This window comes from Tripterygium wilfordii, chromosome 10 (assembly GCF_013401445.1).
Source record: "Tripterygium wilfordii isolate XIE 37 chromosome 10, ASM1340144v1, whole genome shotgun sequence".
In the NCBI taxonomy this organism is placed as follows: Eukaryota; Viridiplantae; Streptophyta; class Magnoliopsida; order Celastrales; family Celastraceae; genus Tripterygium; species Tripterygium wilfordii.
Window position 1 is genome coordinate 10,654,915 of NC_052241.1, and position 23,216 is coordinate 10,678,130.

At 38.2% G+C, this 23,216-nt stretch overlaps 4 protein-coding genes and 1 long non-coding RNA gene across 6 annotated transcripts; 3 read left to right on the top strand and 2 right to left on the bottom strand.

The window, feature by feature from the left end:
* The first annotated feature begins 37 nt into the window (after positions 1 to 37).
* On the top strand, positions 38 to 4,704 carry LOC120006818 (pre-mRNA-splicing factor SLU7-A). Its single transcript, XM_038856907.1, has 10 exons — positions 38 to 161; positions 858 to 1,021; positions 1,113 to 1,225; positions 1,946 to 2,359; positions 2,516 to 2,651; positions 2,745 to 3,044; positions 3,460 to 3,676; positions 4,019 to 4,122; positions 4,218 to 4,286; positions 4,371 to 4,704. Exons 1-10 carry the CDS (start codon positions 146 to 148, stop codon positions 4,446 to 4,448), a joined length of 1,611 nt encoding a protein of 536 aa, XP_038712835.1. The 5' UTR covers positions 38 to 145; the 3' UTR covers positions 4,449 to 4,704.
* A 208-nt stretch (positions 4,705 to 4,912) lies between these two features.
* On the top strand, positions 4,913 to 5,546 carry LOC120006820 (lysM domain-containing protein ARB_03438-like). The gene is made up of 2 exons (XM_038856909.1): positions 4,913 to 5,121; positions 5,226 to 5,546. Exons 1-2 carry the CDS (start codon positions 5,040 to 5,042, stop codon positions 5,444 to 5,446), a joined length of 303 nt encoding a protein of 100 aa, XP_038712837.1. The 5' UTR covers positions 4,913 to 5,039; the 3' UTR covers positions 5,447 to 5,546.
* A 2,440-nt stretch (positions 5,547 to 7,986) lies between these two features.
* On the bottom strand, positions 7,987 to 11,402 carry LOC120007976 (ammonium transporter 2 member 5-like). The gene is made up of 3 exons (XM_038858471.1): positions 10,388 to 11,402; positions 9,584 to 9,869; positions 7,987 to 8,670 (listed from the first exon to the last, which is right to left on the bottom strand). The coding sequence occupies exons 1-3, from the start codon at positions 10,976 to 10,978 to the stop codon at positions 8,123 to 8,125; spliced, it is 1,425 nt and encodes a 474-aa protein (XP_038714399.1). The 5' UTR covers positions 10,979 to 11,402; the 3' UTR covers positions 7,987 to 8,122.
* A 2,441-nt stretch (positions 11,403 to 13,843) lies between these two features.
* On the top strand, positions 13,844 to 17,735 carry LOC120007114 (2-methyl-6-phytyl-1,4-hydroquinone methyltransferase, chloroplastic-like). Its single transcript, XM_038857296.1, has 4 exons — positions 13,844 to 14,481; positions 14,650 to 15,483; positions 15,948 to 16,254; positions 17,355 to 17,735. The coding sequence occupies exons 2-4, from the start codon at positions 14,924 to 14,926 to the stop codon at positions 17,508 to 17,510; spliced, it is 1,023 nt and encodes a 340-aa protein (XP_038713224.1). The 5' UTR covers positions 13,844 to 14,481; positions 14,650 to 14,923; the 3' UTR covers positions 17,511 to 17,735.
* A 977-nt stretch (positions 17,736 to 18,712) lies between these two features.
* Positions 18,713 to 22,438, bottom strand: LOC120007869. 2 transcript variants are annotated; one of them, XR_005470260.1, is made up of 7 exons: positions 22,093 to 22,438; positions 21,859 to 22,000; positions 21,605 to 21,723; positions 21,350 to 21,477; positions 20,126 to 20,233; positions 19,931 to 20,031; positions 18,713 to 19,398 (listed from the first exon to the last, which is right to left on the bottom strand). It is a non-coding gene; the product is annotated as an uncharacterized LOC120007869 (long non-coding RNA). The 2 variants fall into 2 exon arrangements; XR_005470259.1 differs by lacking the exon at positions 21,350 to 21,477 and having other exon boundaries at positions 22,093 to 22,435.
* Positions 22,439 to 23,216: the final 778 nt, after the last annotated feature.

Genomic DNA, 23,216 nt, shown 5'->3' on the forward strand with positions numbered 1-23,216 from the left:
CGATACCGTATAGGGATAAAAAAGGCAGAAGACCTGACATCTTCTCTTCCTTTTTTTCCTCCTTCGACAGATTATTGATCTTTCGGTTAGCATCTCGTGGCGTTAGCAATCGCATATCTCGTGTCTCGTATCGGCGGAGTTGAACATGGCGACGGCATCAGGTACGTTGTTTTCTCCCCTTTCTTCTTGTTGTCTGACCTTTATGTACTATCGTTCTTCAATTTTGATTTTAATTTCAGTTACGGCATCAGTTTTTGGAGAAGTTAGGGTTCCACTTTCTTTTCTTTTTTTCCTTGTAATCGATAATCGACTTGATCCCTACTCGTGTATATCTTTGCGTGCTGTTGATAACTTTCAATCTTGTTAGGGTTTTCTCGAGAATGATGTGATGGAGATGTTTAGAGAGAAATTAAAAACTGTTTAATAGAATTTGGATGAATTTAGGCTTGTAGAACCATCTGATTTTGCTATAATAATCCGAAACAAATGAATCAATGTTCTAAAAGGGTGTCTGATTTGGGGCAATTCTGGAGCTCTTAGAAGAATACATGCGAGGATTAGAGTCTTGGGGTGGCTGATATTGAGCATTATAATCTAGACCTGGTTATTATACTATTGATAGAGTCTCACTACTTTAGGGATATGTTATGTAGTTGATTTTTTCTCAATGATGCTGCAATATTCAAACACCCATTTCTTATGTTGATAGGGTTAGGATATTGAATTGTTGCTTAAAAATGAAAAACAAATATTGAGTGGTCCACATCTCTGTATGCAGAGGAAATATTTATTCAATGCAAAAATGTACTATGTTGCTAACTTTTATTGAAACTGACATCTTATGGTGGGGCTGACAGTTGCTTTTAAATCTCGGGAGGACCATAGGAAGCAGATTGAATTGGAAGAAGCACGTAAAGCTGGGCTTGCACCTGCTGAACTTGACGAAGATGGGAAAGAAATTAATCCTCACATTCCCCAGTATATGTCCTCTGCTCCGTGGTATCTTAATGCTGAGAGGCCTGTAAGCTGCTATTCATATTTTGCTGTTTTTTAGCCGATGCATGTTTCCATGAAAAAAATTCATACTAATTTTTTTTCTTTTGGCTTGGCAGAGCTTGAAACATCAAAGGAAGTGGAAGTCGGATCCCAATTACACAAAATCATGGTATGATAGGGGTGCAAAAATTTTTCAGGCTGAAAAATACCGAAAAGGTGCATGTGAGAAGTAAGTGAAATTCTCTCTTTTAACCCAACACTTGATTCTGTATGACGTCTCTATTAAGGCAAATAATAAATTGAGTTTGTGAGCTCATGTGCATGAATATGTGTTAATTGGAGATGTTGACTGTTTTTGAAATAAGGAAGTGTTATGTTGAGGAAGGCGCTCCATTTGGAAAGTCTTCACCTGGCTGCATGAGTGTTGCTCCAGGCGTGAAAATACTATTATAATAATGATCTGATTACAAGTGATTTCATTACCTCGCTGCCACCCACTTTATTTTTGTGTCATTTTTCTCCCATTTCAAGCATGTAATTTCCTTTTGAGCCCACAACGATAGACAGCTCGAACAATGCCTAGAAATTCATCCAAGGCTATCCTCAAGTGTGTTTCTATTGCTGCAATGTTTAGGAATGTATGAATTTCTCCTTTTGCATTTTGGGATTCATGTGATTCAATGCATATGCATCTTTAGACTATTGCTTAAGTCGTTTCTTCCCTTTTTTTCCCCCTCATTTTTTTATGAGTATTCAGATGCACGTGGGTTTTTTTGGTTGAATGCCAACATGGCAACATGCCTTGTTAAAACTTATTTAGGAGCTAAATACAATCTCCAGAGTTTATCACTATCCTGATTAAGATTTTTGCTTCTGTACTGATTTATTCACTTTATGTTCTACATGAGGCAAGAGTGTTATTTAACTCATTTTTATATTCTTGCTACAGCTGTGGGGCTATGACACACAATTCAAAGTCATGCATGGAGAGGCCCCGAAAAAAGGGAGCAAAGTGGACCAGCATGCACATAGCCCCTGATGAAAAGATTGAGTCCTTCGAGCTTGACTATGATGGCAAGCGAGATAGGTGGAATGGATATGATGCGTCAACCTATGCTCGGGTCATTGAGCGATATGAAGCAAGAGATGAAGCTAGAAAGAAGTACCTGAAAGATCAGCAGCTTCGGAAATTAGAAGAGAAAAACAGTAAAGAAGATGGTGAGAATGCGGTTAGTGATGAGGATGACGATGAAGATGATTTGAGGGTAGATGAAGCCAAAGTTGATGAGAGCAAACAAATGGATTTCGCGAAGGTTGAGAAACGTGTTCGCACAACAGGTGGTGGGAGCACAGGAACTGTTAGGTAAGAACTACTTTTAACAATTATAGTGGGTATTTTTTTTTCTGGATACATATATTCTCACGTCGAACTTGCATTTGGCAAAGCACTGTATCATTATGTGGAAGTCATAGTCCATTTTCGTTGCTATTTGTTAAATCCCTTACTATCATTATGTAGGAATTTGCGTATTCGAGAGGACACAGCTAAATATCTTTTAAATCTTGATGTCAACTCTGCTCATTATGATCCCAAAACACGGTCCATGCGTGAGGATCCTCTTCCAGATGCAGATCCAAATGAGAAATTCTATTTAGTAAGTCTCCTTGACCATATACATCTTGTTTCTTATTTGGTTGCAATTTAATGGTTACTCTTGGTCTCTAATTATTTATTTATTGCATCACAGGGAGATAACCAATACAGGCATAGTGGTCAAGCGTTGGAGTTCAAGCAACTCAACATGCATTCTTGGGAAGCATTTGAGAAGGGACAAGATATTCACATGCAAGCAGCTCCTTCCCAAGCTGAGTTGCTATATAAGAATTATAAAGTTATAAAGGAGAAATTGAAACACCGAACAAAAGACACCATCATGGAAAAGTATGGAAATGCGGCTAATGAAGAAGAAATTCCACGAGAGCTTCTACTGGGGCAGAGTGAAAAGGAAGTCGAATATGATCGCGCTGGCAGAATCATAAAAGGGCAGGTATTATCACCATCACCATATTTTCTTCAATCCTATGACCGTTCGTTTGCTTCCGAAATGGTCACAATCCTTCTGGGTGTGAAATTGTTCAGGCCATAACAGAAACTGCATCTACTTTTTTGCTTTCTTTGGCGAAATTCAAATTGATTGACTAATTCCTTATAAACAAAACACCCTTTGAGTTTGATCGTTAAATTAGACTGTACAAATGCTTCATTTTTCTCCCCCTTCCCAAGAGGACTGTGTTTGGTATCCATAGTTCAGATTTGCTGTTAGCTGAATAGGCTAAGCAAAACTTTCAGCGATATTGGAATAGAAGTTACATTCTCTACTAATAAGAACCAAACAACTTCTTGTGTTTGGTTCGTGGGTATTTACTTCAAGTTGTAAAAATTGTATGTTATGCTATGTACAGGAAGCAGCACTTCCTAAAAGCAAGTATGAAGAAGATGTCCACATTAATAACCACACAAGTGTTTGGGGCTCATGGTGGAAGGATCATCAGTGGGGTTACAAGTGCTGCAGGCAGACGGTTCGGAACAGCTACTGCACAGGTGCTGCTGGAATTGAGGCAGCCGAAGCTGCAACTGATTTAATGAAGGCTAATATTGCTCGCAGGGAGGCCACGGAAGGTCAATGTCCCAGCTTGTTTTTCCTTAGAATTTTACTCTCTATGCTTTATATTTCCTGAATTACCAGCTTTAATTGGTTGACAGCAGTCAGCATCTACATATCTACAGAAAAGCATTTCAGCGTTTTGTTTGACAAATGTTTAGTAAAGGTCCTTTGGCATTACAGCATTAATCAGCGTGTATCAAATTTAAAAGATTTAACTTCTTTTAATGCATTTTGGTGACGTGGATTTCCATGCTAAGATTCCGATCCTCTTCTCCCCTAGTCCCTTGTTTTTTTTTTACTGTGCTGTTTTGAATTTTCTTTGTCAAGCTTACAAAATTATTATGATCGTGTAACAGACTTGCCTGCGCCAGTGGAAGAGAGAAGGCTAGCCTCTTGGGGAACTGAGGTGCCAGAAGATCTGGTTTTGGATGAGAAATTATTAGCCGAGGCTCTAAAAAGGGTAAGTAATGTTTTTCATCCCAAGATTGTCTCTAGTGTAGGTTATGATTGTATTTTAAATTTTGAATTGGTGTTGATTATGAACTTGTTGGACAGGAGGATAATAGAAAGAGGGAAGAAAGAGATGAGAGGAAACGCAAGTACAATGTCAAGTGGAATGATGAGGTACAATTATTTTGTTTCATGATTTTGATTGGAATTTCTGTGGCCTCAACTTAATTTTTCTCACATTTTGTTTGGTCGCCGTAGGTTACGCATGAAGATATGGAGGCATATAGGATGAAGAGGGTGCATCATGACGATCCTATGAAGGACTTCCTCAACTAAAAGTCGTCTTCTCTACTAGTCAAGTGGGTGGAGTATGTTGTGTAGTGACCTTTCCAGTTACCTTTATCAGCTAAGTTTAGTTGTGCCCGAAGAGGCGCAAGATCTCTCGTATAATTTGTAGAGCTTGATAGCTAATCTACTGTGAGTTGGATCAATTTGTGCTTGTTTTATTCCATACTGTTGCTAATGATAGTTTTGGTCAGACAAGGGGATCAAGGACAGTAAGTTGTTGATGAAGATGCTTATTCTGTGTGAATTTGTGTTGCCCCATTTTATTGCATTTAGGTAAATGACTTGGGGTGGGAAATTACCGGATTCTTTCTTGATTCGACAGCGAACGGAAAGAGGGAGATGTGAGGTGGATTTTGAGGTGCTGTTTAATTTGATTGCATTGCCTTGTTCAATCTTACCTAGGCCAGCTCATTGATTGTGACCATCAGAACCCCTTCCCAACAACTCTCATTATTTGTCTCTACTACCATATACACTCTCTTGCTGCTATAAATAGTTAAAAGAGTTCTCTTCATCTCCAGGAGGGGGAGAGAGAGAGAGAGAGAGAGTATTGAACCAGTGAAGGAAGGATCTAAGATTATGGAAGCCAGAACCATCAATTTGCTCTTGATGCTTTCTTTTCTCCTCACTGCCTGCCTTGTGGAAAGCCGATACCTAAGCAGTTAGTTTTCTTTTATATATGTATATGATATGATCTAGCTTCTTTTGCAGTATAAATCATGAGGGTTATGTTATTTATTTTGGCATGTTTTTGGTGTTGAAAAGATACAGTTGGTGGCGGGTTTTCATCAGTTGAGATTAAAGACAACGAGAAGCCATTTCATTGCGTAACGTTTTATGGAGTAGAAAGTGGAAACACTTGCGATTCCATTATAGATTATTACAAGTCGAATGCTGAAGCCTTTTACCATTACAACCCAAATATCAACTGCGAGGATCTCTTCATTGGACAATGGGTTTGTGTCAATGGAGGAGAAAACGAGTAAACACAGGCTTGAGGCTTCGCCATGTTGAAGAAACCCCATAAATATATGGAGATGAATGTACTTGAATAAGGAGAAATAAGACAAGCTTTTTTTCACTAAATTAATGATGTGTATATAAGTGATTATCATATGTTGCTTGAAATTCCAAATATTCCTGCACCAATGGTGGAGTCCAAACCGCTTGAGCTACTTGAAATACTCTATCAAACGAAGCAATACTATTATTAAAATTGAAAATTTGTATTTTTGTTGGCACTTCTCACGAATTATGTGGACTCCTAACTAGTTGATATCAAAACCAGAATGTAAAGATTAATAGGTGTGTTTTCTGTTTTGATTTTCCGTAAAACAGTTTTTTTTTTTTTTCATTTTCTGTTTTGAAGTTATTTCAACTCATTTTCTATTTTTCCGTGTTTTCTAAAAAATGATCAATCAAATCAATTTTTTTTTTGTTTTTCAGAAAATACATGAAAAACAAAAATATTCTCTAAATTTTAGTAAATGAAAAGGATGAAAACATCCTCAAGGCATTTTGTTATGAAAAAAAATATGCTATGAAAACAAAGTAAAAAAAAAAAAAAGAAGCAAAAACTAGTGCTTAGCTGTGTTGTGTTTCACATAGGCATCTCCACCCATTTAACAATTGGAAAGATGTGTGATTCCTCGGGGAATTTGGGATTCCGTCATTGCGTAGAGTCTACAATTCACATTTAATATGAAATATATAAAATATAAAAGTGAAAGCAATGTGAAATTCATGTGGTCATAGTGTCATCCGCCATTTGAGAGAATTGCCTAGGCCAGCTTGTTCTTTTACAAACGATTCATCCTAATTTGTTATTATGTATCTTAGCATGGAGTCTTTGCACTATATCTAATAGCTGCATGGAGTTTCAAACCCAAAGCAGAGGAGAGGTGAATAATGGACAGCAACAATAATAATTGCAAAATAGCTTGGGTTTTCAACTTGCTCTTGCTCCTCTTTTCTCCTTATTTGCAGTAAGTTTTGATTACATAGATTAATCATAACTAATGTGTAAAATATTTGATTTAACTGGAATATATATGCATATGTGCAGTTGGGTTTGAAGGTGCAATGGCTAAGCCACACTGCAGGTGAGGAGTGGAGACACTTGCCAAGGCATTCGAGACTGGTTACATTTTTCTGCAGAAGATTTGATCCAATCAACCCAAATCTCGACTACGACAACCTCTTTGTTGGTCAGTGGATTTGTACCAGTGGAAATGCCTGAACTAACGACTTTAATATAATTGAATAAGAGTGTCCATCAGGTGTTTGACAAAAAGCCTCGCCCAGAAAACATAGATTGGAACTTAAATTGTTTGCGAAACTTACAACTATAAATAAATCTACTGTTCTCATTCAACAGGTTGATTCAAGTGATAGTTTAACAAAATGAAATATGTATATGTACATGATCTTATCTTCTTTTGCTCAAATACAAAAACCCATGAAAATCAAAGAAAATTTAACATCAGTAGGCGCTAATATTACCACTCTCCAAATTTCTGCTACAAACCATGAGCCATGGTTTCCTGAAGCTCCATCTCTGCCCGGAACCGCAAAATAAACTCCTCTGCTCTCTCATCGATTCCATCAGTAAGTGGCGAGGCCAATGCCAACGACTCCCACATATCATCGGCTGCACAACCCCTTTCAAGTCCCTTCACTCCTCCTTCCTCCGCAGTTGTTGGTTGTGGTGGCTGAAAATTCCGCACCAGCTCAGACACAGCTGGTTCGTAGAAGAGCCTGTCAACATAAACAGGGGCAGTTGTTTTATTGAAGTAAAGTTGTTTACAAGGCAGTCTTTTACGACGAAGTTTGTTGCGAAAAGGGGAGTTCTTATGGGAAGAAGCTGCAGTTTTTTTCATGAGTATTTTTGAGTTGATCCCATTTTTAGGCTTCTTGATGCCCTTGGATCTCTGGGTTTTCCATAGTTTGGTGATTTTTAGTTTGGCTGTGAATCTCTTCCATGCTCTTCTAGCTGATACCGGAAACCGAAGACTCAGGCAAGACATTGAAGAGAGAAAGAGAGAGAGAGATTGGGAGAGGCAGTTGGAAGGTTGAAGCAAGTGATGCAAGTAATGTGAGAAATACTGAAATAGTTGGTTAGTTATATGGATATGGTGAAGAACCAAACCAGCTTACATTTCACGCAAAAAAAATTGGAAATGGAGGCTTGCCTGATTCTCAAGCTAAGATTGAGAAATCATAAATTTTGTCTCAAGTTGTTTCAGAATATACTATTCAATACACACGATATTAGATAAGAGGGAATCTTGATAACTGACATTCTCTCTTCAACCCGCCATGAATTGGGATTGTCGCATTGATTCTAGTACACCACATCCATATATGACATGGTGTGTTAGGATCAATGAAAAATTTTCTCCATAGCCAAATGACTTTCCATCGTGTCTTTATTCATAATTTCAAAATATGATTGAAAATCAAATAGCACGGGTAATATAATTTTTTATCATTGAAAGAATTCTCAATTCCAACTCAGTCACCGAATGTTATTACTATTTCGGGCAGCGTCAAAGTCAAACCAAAAGCTCAATAATCTCCTATAACTGAAAAGGGAAGACCGAGTAAACTAGAAATGGAAGAAAACAGAGCAAAACAATCACAACAGAGCCAGACCCTCCAAATCAAGCCATTTCAACTTCACTCTTCGAGGCCATAGGAGACAACTCTTCAACACCATAAGTCCAACTGTTCTTCGACTCAAACTTTTCTCCGTCACCCCACAAAGCATAAGCTTCCTCTCCATGAATTGCATCATCTCCTATTTGCAATTCATCGTCACTCAATCTCAACGGAACCAGAAACCTGATCAACAAACAGATAATGCTGGTTGTGATAATATTGACAACGACGATAAACATAATCCCCATTAATTGAATGTTCATTTGTTTCAATCCAGCGCAGATGCGGCCACTCTGGAGGCCGTAGGCGAGGCCGATATAGTGCTCCCAATGGTCGACCAAGTAAAATAGGCGGCTCAGCTTGGGCTCGGCGAAGAAGCCAGTGAGGATGCAGCCTAGGGTTCCGGCCACTGCCTGGGTGTGGAAGACGGCCATTGTGTCGTCGACTTGGTTGAGTAGCCAGAGCTTCTTGTGGAGGATCATCATTGTGTACCATGGGATGCTGCCTGACATCATTCCCATTATAATGGCTGCCCAGCCTTGCACCACACCTATTTGATAAAAGTGGGATTAATGCAACTTTTGATAACCGAAAGAGTTGGCTTGTTCCAATACGATCACTTAATGTTCAATTTATAATTCAGTAATCGAAAGTTCAAACTCATTCCAATATAGTAATTTGGATAGATTTCTCGGGTTGCCGGTATTGACTGAACATGAATCGTTAAGAATTGATGATGTGGCTTGACAAATTGGGACATTGGTTTCTAATGACTGTTTGAGCCGGCGAAGGGGTGGGTTTCGAAACCCTCTATTCAACTACCTACTTGGGGTGTCGGTTGCCTACAGCGACAACTCAATCGGCAAGATCAAAGAGATTTTCAATTCAAAAGGTCTGAGAACTTTTAAGCGATTTTTTTTCCCTAAACTAGTGGTTGTTGACAGTTGAGGATGGTTAAGTTTTGCTTATGGAACTCAGGGAAGTGTTTTGGGTGGTCGGTCATCCAAAATGGTGGTCGAATGGTGATTTTTGGTGTCGGAATAGCGGCGGTCACATGAGGAAGAAGAAGTGTAATTTGGATGTTCCAATTTTTTAGGGTTTGATTTTTTCTAGGAAATTTCGAATGGGGAATAAGATAAAATGATATGTAAATAAAAGAAATATCATTAACCATTTTGTCAAATCACACCACTAAAAATACAAATTTATTGACTTTTTATGTCATGTCATATCAACAAGTTTACCTTCGTACGATGAGAAATCTATTCGATTGACTAAGTCGGAACGATTTCAAACATTGAGTTATTAGATTGCAATATTTAAACTTTGAATAATCGAGTTGGAACGTGCCAATTATTTTTGTTACCAAAAGTTGCATTCACTTGATAAAATTTTTGGTAAGCATAGATTAACATCCAATGAAAATAGCAAATTCGTGTCAATAATCATGTGTGTGAAATTACCTGCTGCAGGTGTAATACAAACTAAGCCAGTGATCATGCCCTGAGTGGCACCAACTACAGAGGGTTTTCCAAAGAAGAGAATGTCAAGAAAGAGCCAAGTGAGCAGGCTCGTGGCAGTGCACACATGGGTGTTAAGGACGGCCAGAGATGCGTCTGTGCCCACCATGTAAGCATCACCGCCGTTGAATCCACTTTGTCCCATCCACTGGAGGCCCGCCCCTGCCAGCATAAACAGGGTATTGTTTGGCGGGAAACTCTCTCTGTCCTTGTTTGCCCTTGGTCCCACCTGTGTTTTTCAATTTTACCATAATTAGAGCTAATTTTTTTCTATTTTGAAATAACTTTTTAATTCATTTTCCACTAAAAAAACTTGTTAGGGGTTGTCTTCCTATTTATACCGAGGTAATACAACTTTTGATTATTGAAAAATATGACACAGTTCAACTCAGTCAACAAATTTTCCAACGTTCCAACGTAAGAATCGAAAGTTCAAAAATTGTTTCAATATAAACATATAGGCAGATTTTCCACTTCTTGCATAGTAAACTCATTAATGTGACATAATAAATCAAAGTAATAAATCTACCCAAATAGTGAAAAATCTACTCATGTGTGCATTTTGGAATAGTTGTTAACTTTGAGTTCTCAAATTAGAACGTTTGATTTGAAAATTCAGTGAATCAGTAATCAATTGGGCCTAGCTAGCTCTTTCAATAACCAAAAATTGTATTACCCCTATTTATATTTAAAAATGCCAAACACAGCTTTGAACATGAATTAATCAAACGGGTTAAGATCAATTACCCAAAAAGCCGCAGTGAAGCCAGCCACACCAGAAGACAAGTGAATCACAAACCCACCGGCGTAATCAATAATACCCTTCCGATACAACCACCCGTCCGGACACCATATACTGTAAGCCCCAATCGTATACGAGGTGGTCAACCAGATCGGCACAAACAACATCCACGCATGAAAATTCATCCTCCCAAGCAAAGCCCCCGCAATCAAAATCAACGTCAGCGCCGCGAATACGAACTGGAAGTAAATCATCGTCGCGTTTGGCAAGTACCCTGTAAAAGCCCGGTCCAGCAGAAACTTCTCGTCCAGCGAGGTTTCGGGTAGCCCGACGAGAAACGGTATGAATTGTTTACCGAATGACATCTTGTAGCCCCACCCGACCCAACAAACAAGTACAGCCGCAAAAGCATAGAGAGCCATGAAGGATGAGTTCACGGCCCATTTCTTCTTAACGAAGCTTCCATACAGAATAACTAGGCCCGGTACGCTCTGGAGGCCCACAAGAATCGCGGCTGTTAGCTGCCACGCGTTGTCGGCTTTGTTCAGCCAGTTCGGGTTCGCCGCGTCAGGTGCTAAGTTAAGCGGGAGCGACATTTTGGGTTCGGGTCGGGTTTGAGGATCGGAGTAAGGCGAATTGAAATGTGGTGGTTCATGGTAGTGGCTGCATATATAGGTGGAGTGGCTTTCGAAGCTGCTTGCTGTGAATTGGCTGGACTGTTATGGGGTTTTGTACGGCAGCTTTAAGGGGTCATTATATCGTCTAGTTTTTGTCATTTCTTGAAATGGCGAAGAATCCAACAGTTACTAGACCTGATACCGGATTTCCCTCTGAAAATTGTCCTCCTTGTTGTGGAATCTGGCTTTTTATTGGTAGTTTCACAGATAACTAAATGGTTTTTCATCTGCTTGTGTTGGCTAATTGTTTTATTGTCAAATCAGGTTCTAGAATTGTCTTTAAAATATTTTGGAGAATTTCAGAATATAGAGGATGAAGATGAAGCAGAGAAGAGAAGAAGAAGGAGGAGGAGGGAAAGACTGAGCCATTTCATTGCTCAATTCCAACGGGAAGAAGGACTAATGTATATAACAATACATACACATGTATCTGCCTTTTGAATAACGACAAGCAACGGTCTTACTGAATAAGGAGGTATCTAGGATATTTGGAAATCAATAAGGTCCACCCTCATGAAAAGAGTGGATCATCCACCCCTTCTAAACAAGCTCATGAAGGCCATCATAGTCTTTTCATAGGTGAGCATCTCGAGTGTATTTTTTAGATCCGATGGTGTTTGATGGGAGTGGATAGAAGGGTGGAGCTAAATGGGGTGGACCTAAGAAGGTTCTAAAATATTTAAGTAAACTCGAATAACAAGTAAACTCAGAGAAAACCTCAAAAGGATGTGTTTATTTTATTTCAAAACTGTCTCTCCAAAGAGGTTACCATACCTTGTATAGCAATTCATTAACTCTAATTGCGACATAATTAAAAAAGGAAAATAAAACAACAAAATAAGGAAAATCCTAAAAACACAACAAAAATACTAAAATATGCAAAAGGGTCCGAAACTCATTGAACGTCTATTTTTTGACCCCGAAAATGATGCCTAGCTACGTTGACGGGCGCGAAACAAGCTTCGATTTGATATATTATAGACCCAAAACGAACATCCAAGACCCAAGTTATGACCATTTTAGTAAACATTGGTCAAAGACCCTTACTTTCGATCCCAAGCCCATATAACTCATCGACAACCTTTTTTACATAAAAAAAACGGACAATTGGCAGTAAGAGCACTTTAGACAACTTAATTGTAAAAAGGTCATGGACATTTTTAAAATTATAAAAAAGTGCAATTTAAGGGTAATTTGGTCATCTGACTTAAGATATTTTTTAGTTTATACCTATAATACCCTCCTCTTTCTTCTTCTTCTTCTTCTCCTTCTCCCTCCAACTATCCAACTCTAGTGTGTCCTCTCTTTCTCTCATTCTTCTCTACTAAAAGTTATCTCCTTCTTTCTCTCCTTCTTCTTCTTCTTCTTCTTCTTCTTCTTCTTCTTCTTCTTATGGTTCTCGATCTGGTTCTTCGTTGTCTTCTTCTCCGTTTTTGGCCGAGTTCCTCCTCTCTTCATCTCCTTCTTCGTCGTTGCTCAATCTGGATTGCGTCGAGTTGGTCTGCTTCGTTTTTGACAGATCTGGACTATGCTTCGTTGTTCAATCTGGGTTGTGCTTTGTTTTTTTGCAGATCTGGACTCTGATTCGTTTTTTGTAGAGATGTATCGCTATAGTATCACGATAGTATCACTATAGTATCACCAACACCAAAAAACCACTAAAATGATGAAACTAGTATGCATACTTCATCGTCCTAACTACTTTTCCTTTCTTGATTTTCTTTTCTTGGTTACCTCTCTTGTTCGTTTTGAAAAAACATTTACAAGTGCAGAGATGTATCACTATAGTATCACGAACACAAAAAATTCATTAAAATGATACAATTTAACCAATATGCATACTTCTTCTTCCTAATTACTTTTCCTTTCTTGGTTTTCTTTTCTTGGTTTGTACATCTCTTGCTCGTTTTGGAAAAACATTTATAGCTGCAGAGATGTATCACTATAGTATCACGAACATCAAAAATCCACTAAAATGACATAATTGAACCAGAAAGACATGTAATGCTATCAAATTTACATTCTAACATTTATATCATCATTTTATGAGCCAAAAATATAAATTGAACACTAAATTGGATCTTCTATTTAAAAGTATCACTATTGTATCACAATTCGTGGAGAGAGAAAATCAAAATTGAGGTTATTTTGGTAAAAGATGATCCCCAGTGTACTTTTTTAAAATGATGTTTTAGTGATTGTACTTTTTTACAATTAAGTATAATCTAGTGTACCGGCCTACAAAAGTCCCTAAAAAAAATTTAAAGATTGGGCCACTAAATTGGAAGTGGATGACAAGTTTAATTAACCCCTAGATTAGAATTATCATTCAAATGAAGAGGAGCACTATAGGGGGTGGCGGGGCTCTACTGTAATAAAATTACAGCAGCCCCGCTGTAATAACAGTTTAAGACAAAAAAATTTTTATTTTATCTTGAAAAAATTATAGATGTATAGTTTATGGTTTAACGAATTCAACGACATATTTTTTGTTCAAAACAAAAATCATAGGCTACATGAAAAATGCTTAACAATTTAACCGTTGGATATAAACTCAAAACATTCGGTGTCTGGATCAAGGTGAATTTGATTTTTGTTTCAAACAAAAAATATATCGTTGGGTTCGTTAGATCATAAACTACACATTTATAATTTTTTCAAAATAAAATAAAAAAATTTTGTCATCCAAAACCTCTAGAACATACCCCTGCCACCCCACTATAGGCATCCACATTTACCAAGTGCATCCAAAATCTCGATAAAATGCACACTCTTTGAACACCCCATTATCCCTACCCTCTTCTGTCTCAAATCTCCTCCTTGAATCCAATCTCACGCACAAGTGCCGCCGGTGTACTCCACCAAGTGTACTCGGCAGTGTACTCCGCCACAGCGACAAACTCACGACGACACTCTCTCCTTCTGACGAATCTCCTTTCGACGAATTTCCTCGAGCAATTCATCTTCCTATGTGTATATTCAATGTTCATTAACAAATTAGAGATCTTTTGAGTCCATTTAGTAATTTACAAACAGAGAATCAAAATCCTCCAATTCATGCTTCTCCAACACCATCCCAACCTCAATCCTCCATCTCTGATAAAAACTCCACCGTTTTAGGCCTTCCCCAACCAAAATCCACCTCATATAGCTCAAACAACGACGACCCATAAACGTTCATATCGAATGTTCCTCAATCTACAGCCTTCGATTTCTCGACCACTATAAAGAGACCCAGCAATGCATCAGGAAAATTTGGAGGTGAATCGGCATGCACATCGCAGCAGAGAAAATCTAAGCAAAAGATAATGAGAATAAATTGAATAGGAAGGTTTCAACGTGAGAAGCTGAGAGATGAAAGTGGAGGAGCTTTAGGGTTTGGGATGGGGTGTAGTTTGTGTTTTTGATCAAAACAGAAGTAGGTATGTGTTACATGATGTTATATTTTTAATGTAATAAAATTGGGGTGTACTTAATTAATTTTGAGTGCATATAATGTTGATCTCAAATGAATATGAATTGTACACTTTGTATCTACTACTCGATTTCCAGCCACAAATATTGCTGCCATGTGTTTAATGACTTTGCAGGCTTGATTGATGCATCCTTCTGTCAAAAAACCTTTTGCGTCCGTCACAGACGAGGCCCTCTCTAACGTTCACTCATCAATCTCAAAGCAAAGGCCACTGAGCGAGTAACTTCTTTTGTCTTGCACTCCTGACGGGTTTTGTCTATTTTGCAACAAATTGAGAGACTTGGCGACCAGTCTAAACCTAACAAAGCTTCAATCTTTGCTTGTAGTTCTAATTCCTAATTCAAATTCACTACTTTCTCGTTTCTGGGTTTTGTTTTCGGCACTGAATCATGGCTTCTTCAATGCTCTATGGACCTGAAAATCTCACGCTAATTAGAGGTCCAACCCCAAAAGGATTAGGTTTCTTGGGTTCTGGCGTTCATGGGAAACAGTTTTCCAATTTGGGATTAATCTCTTGCAGTAGAATGTCAAAGGCAAGGATTGCAGTTCCCAAGTGTAGTTTATCAGCTTCTAGGCCAGCTTCGCAGCCTAGGTTCATACAGCACAAGAAAGAAGCCTTTTGGTTCTATAGATTCCTCTCAATTGTGTATGACCATGTGATAAACCCTGGTCACTGGACTGAGGACATGAGAGATGAGGCACTTGCACCGGCTGATCTCAGTGACCGAAATATGGTTGTGGTAGATGTGGGTGGTGGCACCGGTTTCACCACTTTGGGTATTGTTAAGCATGTTGATGCCAAAAATGTTACAATTCTTGACCAGTCACCACATCAGCTTGCTAAGGCAAAACAAAAGGAGCCATTGAAAGACTGTAAGATCATTGAAGGCGACGCAGAAGATCTCCCCTTTGACACTGATTATGCCGATAGATATGTATCTGCTGGAAGGTGTATTTCTAAGGCCCTACACTTGGTCTCATATATATATCTACAGGATGTTGATTTTGGTTGTAGTTATGGTCTTGGTTATGCTGGATCACTGTTTGGTGGTATAATTTAGAAAGATTCATACAGTCTTTAATCTTTATTATGAATAGAGACCTAATTGTTATCAATTTATCATTACCCTAGAAATGCTCTTTAGATTGATTTTCTGGTAACCTAATTGTCACCAATTTATCATTACCCTGGAATGCTCTTCAGATTAATTTTCTGGTAATCTATTTCATTGCTACACTTCTCCATTTCAATTCGTCATCTAGTGTCAACTTTGGTGTTCTGCAAGTTTTCATGCTCATTGTTTATTTAAATAAGACAGTAGTATTGAGTAAATGGTTGACATTGATGGATGAAGTGATTACATGGGTTTAGCTAATTTTCTGATGTGGGATTGCATGATTTCATCTTTTCAGCATTGAGTACTGGCCTGATCCGCAGCGCGGCATCAGGGAGGCCTATCGGGTCTTGAAACTAGGAGGAAAGGCCTGCCTCATAGGTCCTGTGTACCCGACATTTTGGCTTTCTCGTTTCTTTGCGGATGTTTGGATGCTCTTTCCCAAGGAGGAAGAGTACATCGAGTGGTTTCAAAAGGCTGGATTTAAAGATGTTCAATTGAAGAGGATTGGTCCAAAATGGTATCGAGGCGTTCGCCGGCATGGTTTGATTATGGGATGTTCTGTAACAGGTGTTAAACCTGCCTCTGGAGATTCTCCTTTGCAGGTAATTTTTGTCATCTCTTCAATGCTTTATTTTGTTAACCCTATGTTCCCATTTCTCCCTTTACCTCATCTTTGCTAGCATTTTCCATTGCAGTTATTTCATAGAATTTAGGATTGCTTTGGTTATACTCTGTCTGTGAGTGAGCCTAATCTCCAATATCTTCTGTGACAATTTGATAACTTTGTATGTTTGTGTCTGATATTTCCCTGTTCCCTTCTGACTACTTCAACACGTTTAACAAAGTCGGAGTGATGTAACATGAGAAGCAACACTGAGAGCTGACTCCTCATGAATACTCACCTGTATTCTTCAAAACTGAATGATATATTTTCCCCTTTACGTCGCTGTTAACTGAGCCCCATGAATGAATAAAACATAATGGAGTATGTTGCGTTGGATGAAAAACAATAGCAATATAAGGAAATTATGTAATAAGAATGAGATTATTAGAGTAGGAGTAGCATTGATCAAAGACCAGCAATTCAAGAGAATCGGCTAACATGGTTTGAGGATGTACAACATAGAGAGATTGAGGTACCAGCACATAGAGTCGAGCACATTCTAGAAGGAGATACCAAAAAGGGAAGAGGGGAATGGAAAAAGAAAAAAAAAAAAGAGTTGGATGGAAGTAATGAGAAAACATGGAATTGATGAGGTTAGTTGAGAGTGTAGTTTTTTCTAGGAATGCATGGAGAGGGAGATGATGATGGCATCGCTGTCAAACAAGTCAAGCCCAATGCATGTGGAAAATTATTACCGCAAGATGGATTATCTGTCAGATCATAGTTACTCGTGCGCGCGCACACACAATCACACTCTTTCCAGTTAATTGGAATACCATTTTGTGCCAAATGGTAATAGAAGTTATCACTGACCAAAGAGTTGACAAAGGTTGGCTGCAAGACATTTATAGAACACATACACACTTCATTCACATAGTTGACGTTGGATGGAGTTGTCATTTGCTTCTGTGGTTGCTAACGCAGATATTCTTTAGTTGATTGTAAGTGTAAATCCCATTCAATTGAAAACTTCTTTGAGGGGCCTTTAATTTAATTTTCTGTTCTTGAGATATATTGAGCAGTATCTGTTGAATGCAGCTTGGCCCCAAGGCAGAGGACGTGTCAAAGCCTGTGAATCCATTTACATTCCTTTACCGCTTCATTTTGGGCGCTATGGCAGCGACGTACTATGTACTGGTTCCTATCTACATGTGGCTCAAAGATCAAATTGTACCCAAAGGCCAACCAATCTGAGAGAGAATCGAGCTGCTTGATCAAATTGTACCCAAAGCTCAACCAATCTGAGAAAGAATCGAGCTGCTTGTGATTGAATCTATAATTTGTATAACTTTTCTTTCATAATTCGGAGTGTTTCTGCTGGTCACCTTTTCCCTTTGTTTGCTCAAATAAATGCGCGTTGCATCAAGGTTCTTTTTGTTCAGAATCTTGGCTGTGTAAGAGGCCAGAAACTCGTCTAGACATCTGTTATGTTTTCATCTGCACATTGCGAAGCATCGAATGACTTTTACCTACAAGAGCCGTGTCAGATGCGTCGAGGTTCATAACTACAAAGTTGATTCTCGTATGTCTGATTGCAATGGGATATGATGAACATAATAGAGAGTGCCATTGGCTATTTGGAGTCCTCGTCAAAATATGAGCGTAAACCTCATGTTGTCAAAATAATCTATACCATGTTGATGATATATAAGACCAAGTTGAAACTCATGTGGGTAGAGATTTGAAAGTGCGACAAACCCACGAAACTAGAATTTCACAAGAAAATATCCTTGATGGTTGGTTAGAGCTCCCGATTTGGGCATAGTAGGTCCTAAGGTAGACAAAGGAGGTTTTAGGGGTTCTTTTTTTAATTGGGTTAGGGCTTCATCTTGATTTATGGTGGGCTTGGAATTAAACTTGTTAATTAGATGATTGTATGCGTAAATAAAGCTCAATACAATTGTGTTTTTTTTTTTTTGAACAAAATCCAAGCCATCAATTGTCAGTTCACACCAGTTTTAAATACAATTTCATTTGATTTTTATGACACATCATCATGTTGACCGCCCAAATGGTTAGAAATCTGTTGATTGACTATATTGAAACAATTTCAAACATTGAATGAATAGATTGTCACGTTTGAACTTTGGGTGAGTTGACTTGAACCATATCAAATCTTTTCATTTACAAAGAGTTGCATTAACCCAATAACATGTCATAAATTGGCTTCACAAACAATTAAGCCCATATAATGAAGCAAGCATTGCCCAGAAAGAACGAAACTCTATCGGGGTTTTGCTTGATTTGAAACGCAAAGGATCTTTCTTTGTGGAAAGAATGTATGCATTTCTCTTTTAAACTTATGTTCATATGTTCGGCAAAATTTTACGTTGGTTGCCAACCTACCAAAACCTTCCTCCTTTATCCGGGCTTGGGACCGGCTGCAAACACAGGAGGAGTTAAATTTTTTATCACCTATTAATAAATTAAAAATATTCGGGAATTAGTTCAGAAATAGGTGAAATGCTGTCCTCTAACAATGCTCACATTATCTTTGCAGTGGAGATGTAGATGCTCAAGTGCCGATTACATCAATTCATGTATTCAATAGAAAGCCTCAAGCTTCCCATCAATACTTCTTGGCATCCATGGTATATCAAAAGTGCTCGATTCTGTGACTTGTTCACTTTCCGTCCGACACTTCCATAAGGAATTGTTCATAGATGAGTTTGCTTTTTAAACCTATGAAGCTTGCCTTGCAATGTCTATATACATCTCCAGGAAATCCACTTCTTTCAAAAACTTTGCCTGAGAAATTTGCATATTTAGTCTCTCTATGAGAATGCCATCCAGAACTAGGCTTAGTGGACTCTGTTGATTAACAGCAAGCTTGTGTTCTTTGGTTTCAAACTACCGTAATTTATATGCTTCCATCTGATTTTCAGACTTTTTTTTTTCCCCTCTACTTGCTGCTTTCAATCTCTGTTCCGGTATCTGGAATTGGACCAACAAACCAAGAAATAAAGTAATGACAAAATATACCTCTGTTACTGAATTATAATCAAACGTAACTTCCTCGCCATATCGAATTTCACGCACAGTATAGATCCCTATCTGGTATTGACCATCTACAGCAGTTACTCTGCATTTAAGTATGAAAAGTCTTGCAATGTTAGACAACAATGGATGCACTTAACTTGACATGATCAAAGAGTAATCGTCAAACACAAATACCATCCCCACTCTCATTTAGCAGCATCAAACTTGAAAGCAAATAATCTGGAACCGCTGAAAATTTAATACCAATACCATGCCCAAACATTTTAGCAACTAAAAAAATCTAAAATAAAGGACTATCATATTGACATGCAAATGAGGAAAATTAACTGATCTATAAACCATAACCTCTGTGTCATACAATTTACATTTGCTCCAAATGCATTTGGAAGACAGACAAAAGAGTTTGTGGGGTAGTAGAGCCATTCATACTGTTAAGACACTGTAGTAACTGTGTTGCAATTTAGATTTGGCTTGCATCAGTTACATTTACCCGCTTTTTTTTTTTAATTCAGAAAAATAAACAAAAAACAAAAAAGAAGGACGATATACTCAATGCCAAAGCAACCCAACTACATAAATCATAAACTTCTTGAAAACGATAGCAGAACACTCACTTAGCTTCACAATTAGGCCTGCATGAATGACAAATTCGACTTGCGTAATTAGCCTTATGCATCGCATCAACAACAACCAAATCATACCCATCAGCATCCCCCTGCAAAATTCACAGAAGTTATAAAATGCTTAGACTAGCAACTAAAACAAAGCACATCAATTTCACATAAAATAACTAGCTCAGGAGAAAACACCTTTGGCCTCTCAAGATAAATGTTGTAAAACTCTGGAGCATCTTTGTTGTCTTTTTGCAAAGATTGAATCCCATCTTGCTTCTCAAACCATTTCCAAGCAGGATAAACCTGAGGGTCATTTTTAGTGGAAAAGTACACAATTAGTAAGAGAACGAACTTTATCAACATAAACTCAAAGGCATTAATGGTAAAGCAAAGGAAGGTAACAAAATACAAACAAGCAATCATAATTTATTTGAAACTTCCAGTGGTCGAATGTGAGCATTTGAATCCTCCAACTGTTGCATTATAAGTTATTCGAAACTTTCATGATCGATCGAGAAGTATTGGCAGATACAATTAAAATTGGACAAAAGTCGTGAGTACTTGGAGCTTTCGGAGTTACAGTGTTAGGCTTAAGCACAAGGGTTGGATTTTATTTTTTTAACCGAGGAATCACCAAGAATAACATGTTTCTCGGATAGATGAGTGGACGTAAAATTCAGGCCCCCACAACAGCCCATACCACACTAGCCACAAGTAGAATTGGGCCGAAACCTATAAGAGAATGAAATATCCCAACTAATTGGTTCGAATTCCCAACATCAGACGTTGTACACCCTAAATCTGGAGAGATAACCAACTAAGCTATCGTTAAGTGGTTCAAGAGTTGGAAACTCAAGGTCTCATATCAAGGTCAAATTATTTGTTATAAATCCTTTGTTCTTTTCATTTTGTCGATATGGGATTACGTGTGAGTTCACTCTGAATAAACAGCAATGAGAAACAGGATTGAACAAGCACAGAAACGTGAAAATGACGTTTTGCAAAAGGAGCTCTAGGTATAGGTCGTTAAATATTTTACCCTTTTGCTTTTATAGGCTCCTCTTGTCACAATATAACCAATAAATTGGTTTCAAGGGCGAAAACTGTTCAGTGTAACTGCAACTTCCAACGCATGCATTATGATGCCAAAGCCTTACTGATTAAACGACCTGTCTAGATTGATTCGAGATATGTGGATGCAAACTGAAAATTTCAAACTGAAACAGTTTTCACTCTATTTTGTGATGAAGGGTAACTGCAACTTCTATTTTCAGTTTGCCTATTTCACATTCAGACTCCAATTATAAATCAACCATGGATTCATCCAGGTAATATGGATGGAACCTGGCCTGTTGATTTCAGTGCCAAAGTTAACTTAGACAATCTCATCAATTTACTACTTACAGTTATAGGTCATACCTATATAAGCAATTGATGGGCCTGGTGGAGCAATTACAGTCTATGACTTTGTAAGTTGGACTTTCATTAAGTGAGCACATAGAACTCAAGTTTACCATCACTGAACAAAGGACACAAGTTTACCATCACTGAGAAACAAAAAGAAAATGCAATGTCAACATAGAGATTTTTGTACCATCAAAGCAATTCAGCCAGCACGCAAAACCAAACATTAGAACTCAACCCTAACTATACTCTAAAAATACACAAAATTACCTGTTGATATCTGCAATCGATTGAGTCGCATAAATGCTAGAAGTCTAGAACTAACTTCCTGTTGTCATATAAGCTCTAGATTCCTGGGGCATTGTGTATTCAGCAATGCATTCTCATCTCTACACACCAAAAACAGACAAATAGTTATTATCCCAACACACCCACACAAAGTCCAATTGAGTCAAATAATTTTCAAAACTAACCCTTCAGGAATTCGAAAATTGAACAATAAATCAAGATCAAAATAGACTCACAAATCGCGGCAACCGAGGGCATCATCAGTGACCTCCCGGGATTTATTCGACGGGGAGTCCTCGCCATGAGCGAAATCCAAGAAGGAATAAATACTCCTCACCCGAAATGCACGTCAAAATGCGCATCACGCAAATTTTTATTCTACCAATTTGAATGCAATCACTAAGTGAGAACAATATCCAAGAAAAGGAGAATATTACTGAAAAAGAAAATGGGTCTCTTTTAGGGTTTACCTTGACTGAAGCAGGGTAAAGGAGGCAAAGAGCAGAGCATCGTAGGGGGCACCGTAATAGGTGGCAAACGCGCGGCCAATCGTAGTACAATCTCAAGATCAGCCTCTTTAGGCGAGATGATCGCGCGGCCCCGTGGTACTCGGGTAATCGCACTTCGAACAATCTGAAACTCGTGAAACACCAACTATACGGATTATAAAGCACCAACTAAATGGATTATGGAGAGACGACTGTGTAGATCGAACTTCGTACGTTTATGCAACGTTGTTTTGAGGCAGGCACAGGGAAATCCAGGGTTTCCTAAACCCAGACTGAGGAGAGTGGCCTCGTGAAGGAAATGCAGCGTCAGATGAAAGCTTTGTTAAAACAATAAAGAAAAAGAAAAATATGAAAGCGTTTGTTTGGATGTAGGCTCTCCGTTTGGTAGAGCGATTGTCTTGCGTATTTCTGTTTTACGAAAATGACAAAAAAATAAAAATAAAAATTTACACGTTTTGTTTTGGACTTGGATATTCCTTTTATTTACCTTCATTGAAACCCACCGATGCTTACTTTTTGGAAATAACCCATGTTTTGCTCTGCTCTGAACTCTCATCAGATTCCTTTAATTGATAGATGCCAATTGCCTCTTGAGAGACGGTCTCTGTTCTGCCTTCTTTCATCATCGAGCTTTCTTGAGGTAATAACCATGCAATCATGCATTAACCGTTTGATCCATCCTTTACGAATTCAATTCATTGTTGTTTGGTATTCTCTTTTCAATTTGTATATAAATATAAGAGTCATAGCTCTGGATTTGTAAGAGAGTTGTCTTTCTGCTATTCTGGGTTATGGAGAAACCCAGTTGGGATTTGTGAAATTTTGTAGTAAAAACTTATGTATAGTGAGTTTTGTTTCTGTTTGCTCATCTGAGTTGTCTTCTGCTCTCTTTTTAGGTTTGTACTGGTGGAAAGCGATACCAGTGCTATGGTCGGGTGTTCTAGAAACTCGAAGAAAGAATTTGGAGCTACTATTGTGAGGATTTACTACTGTGCTTCATGGGCTTTATTCTTTTCAATAGATAGACAATATGTCATGTCAGTTGGCTAACATTTGAGTTCTTCGTATCAATATCAATATCAATG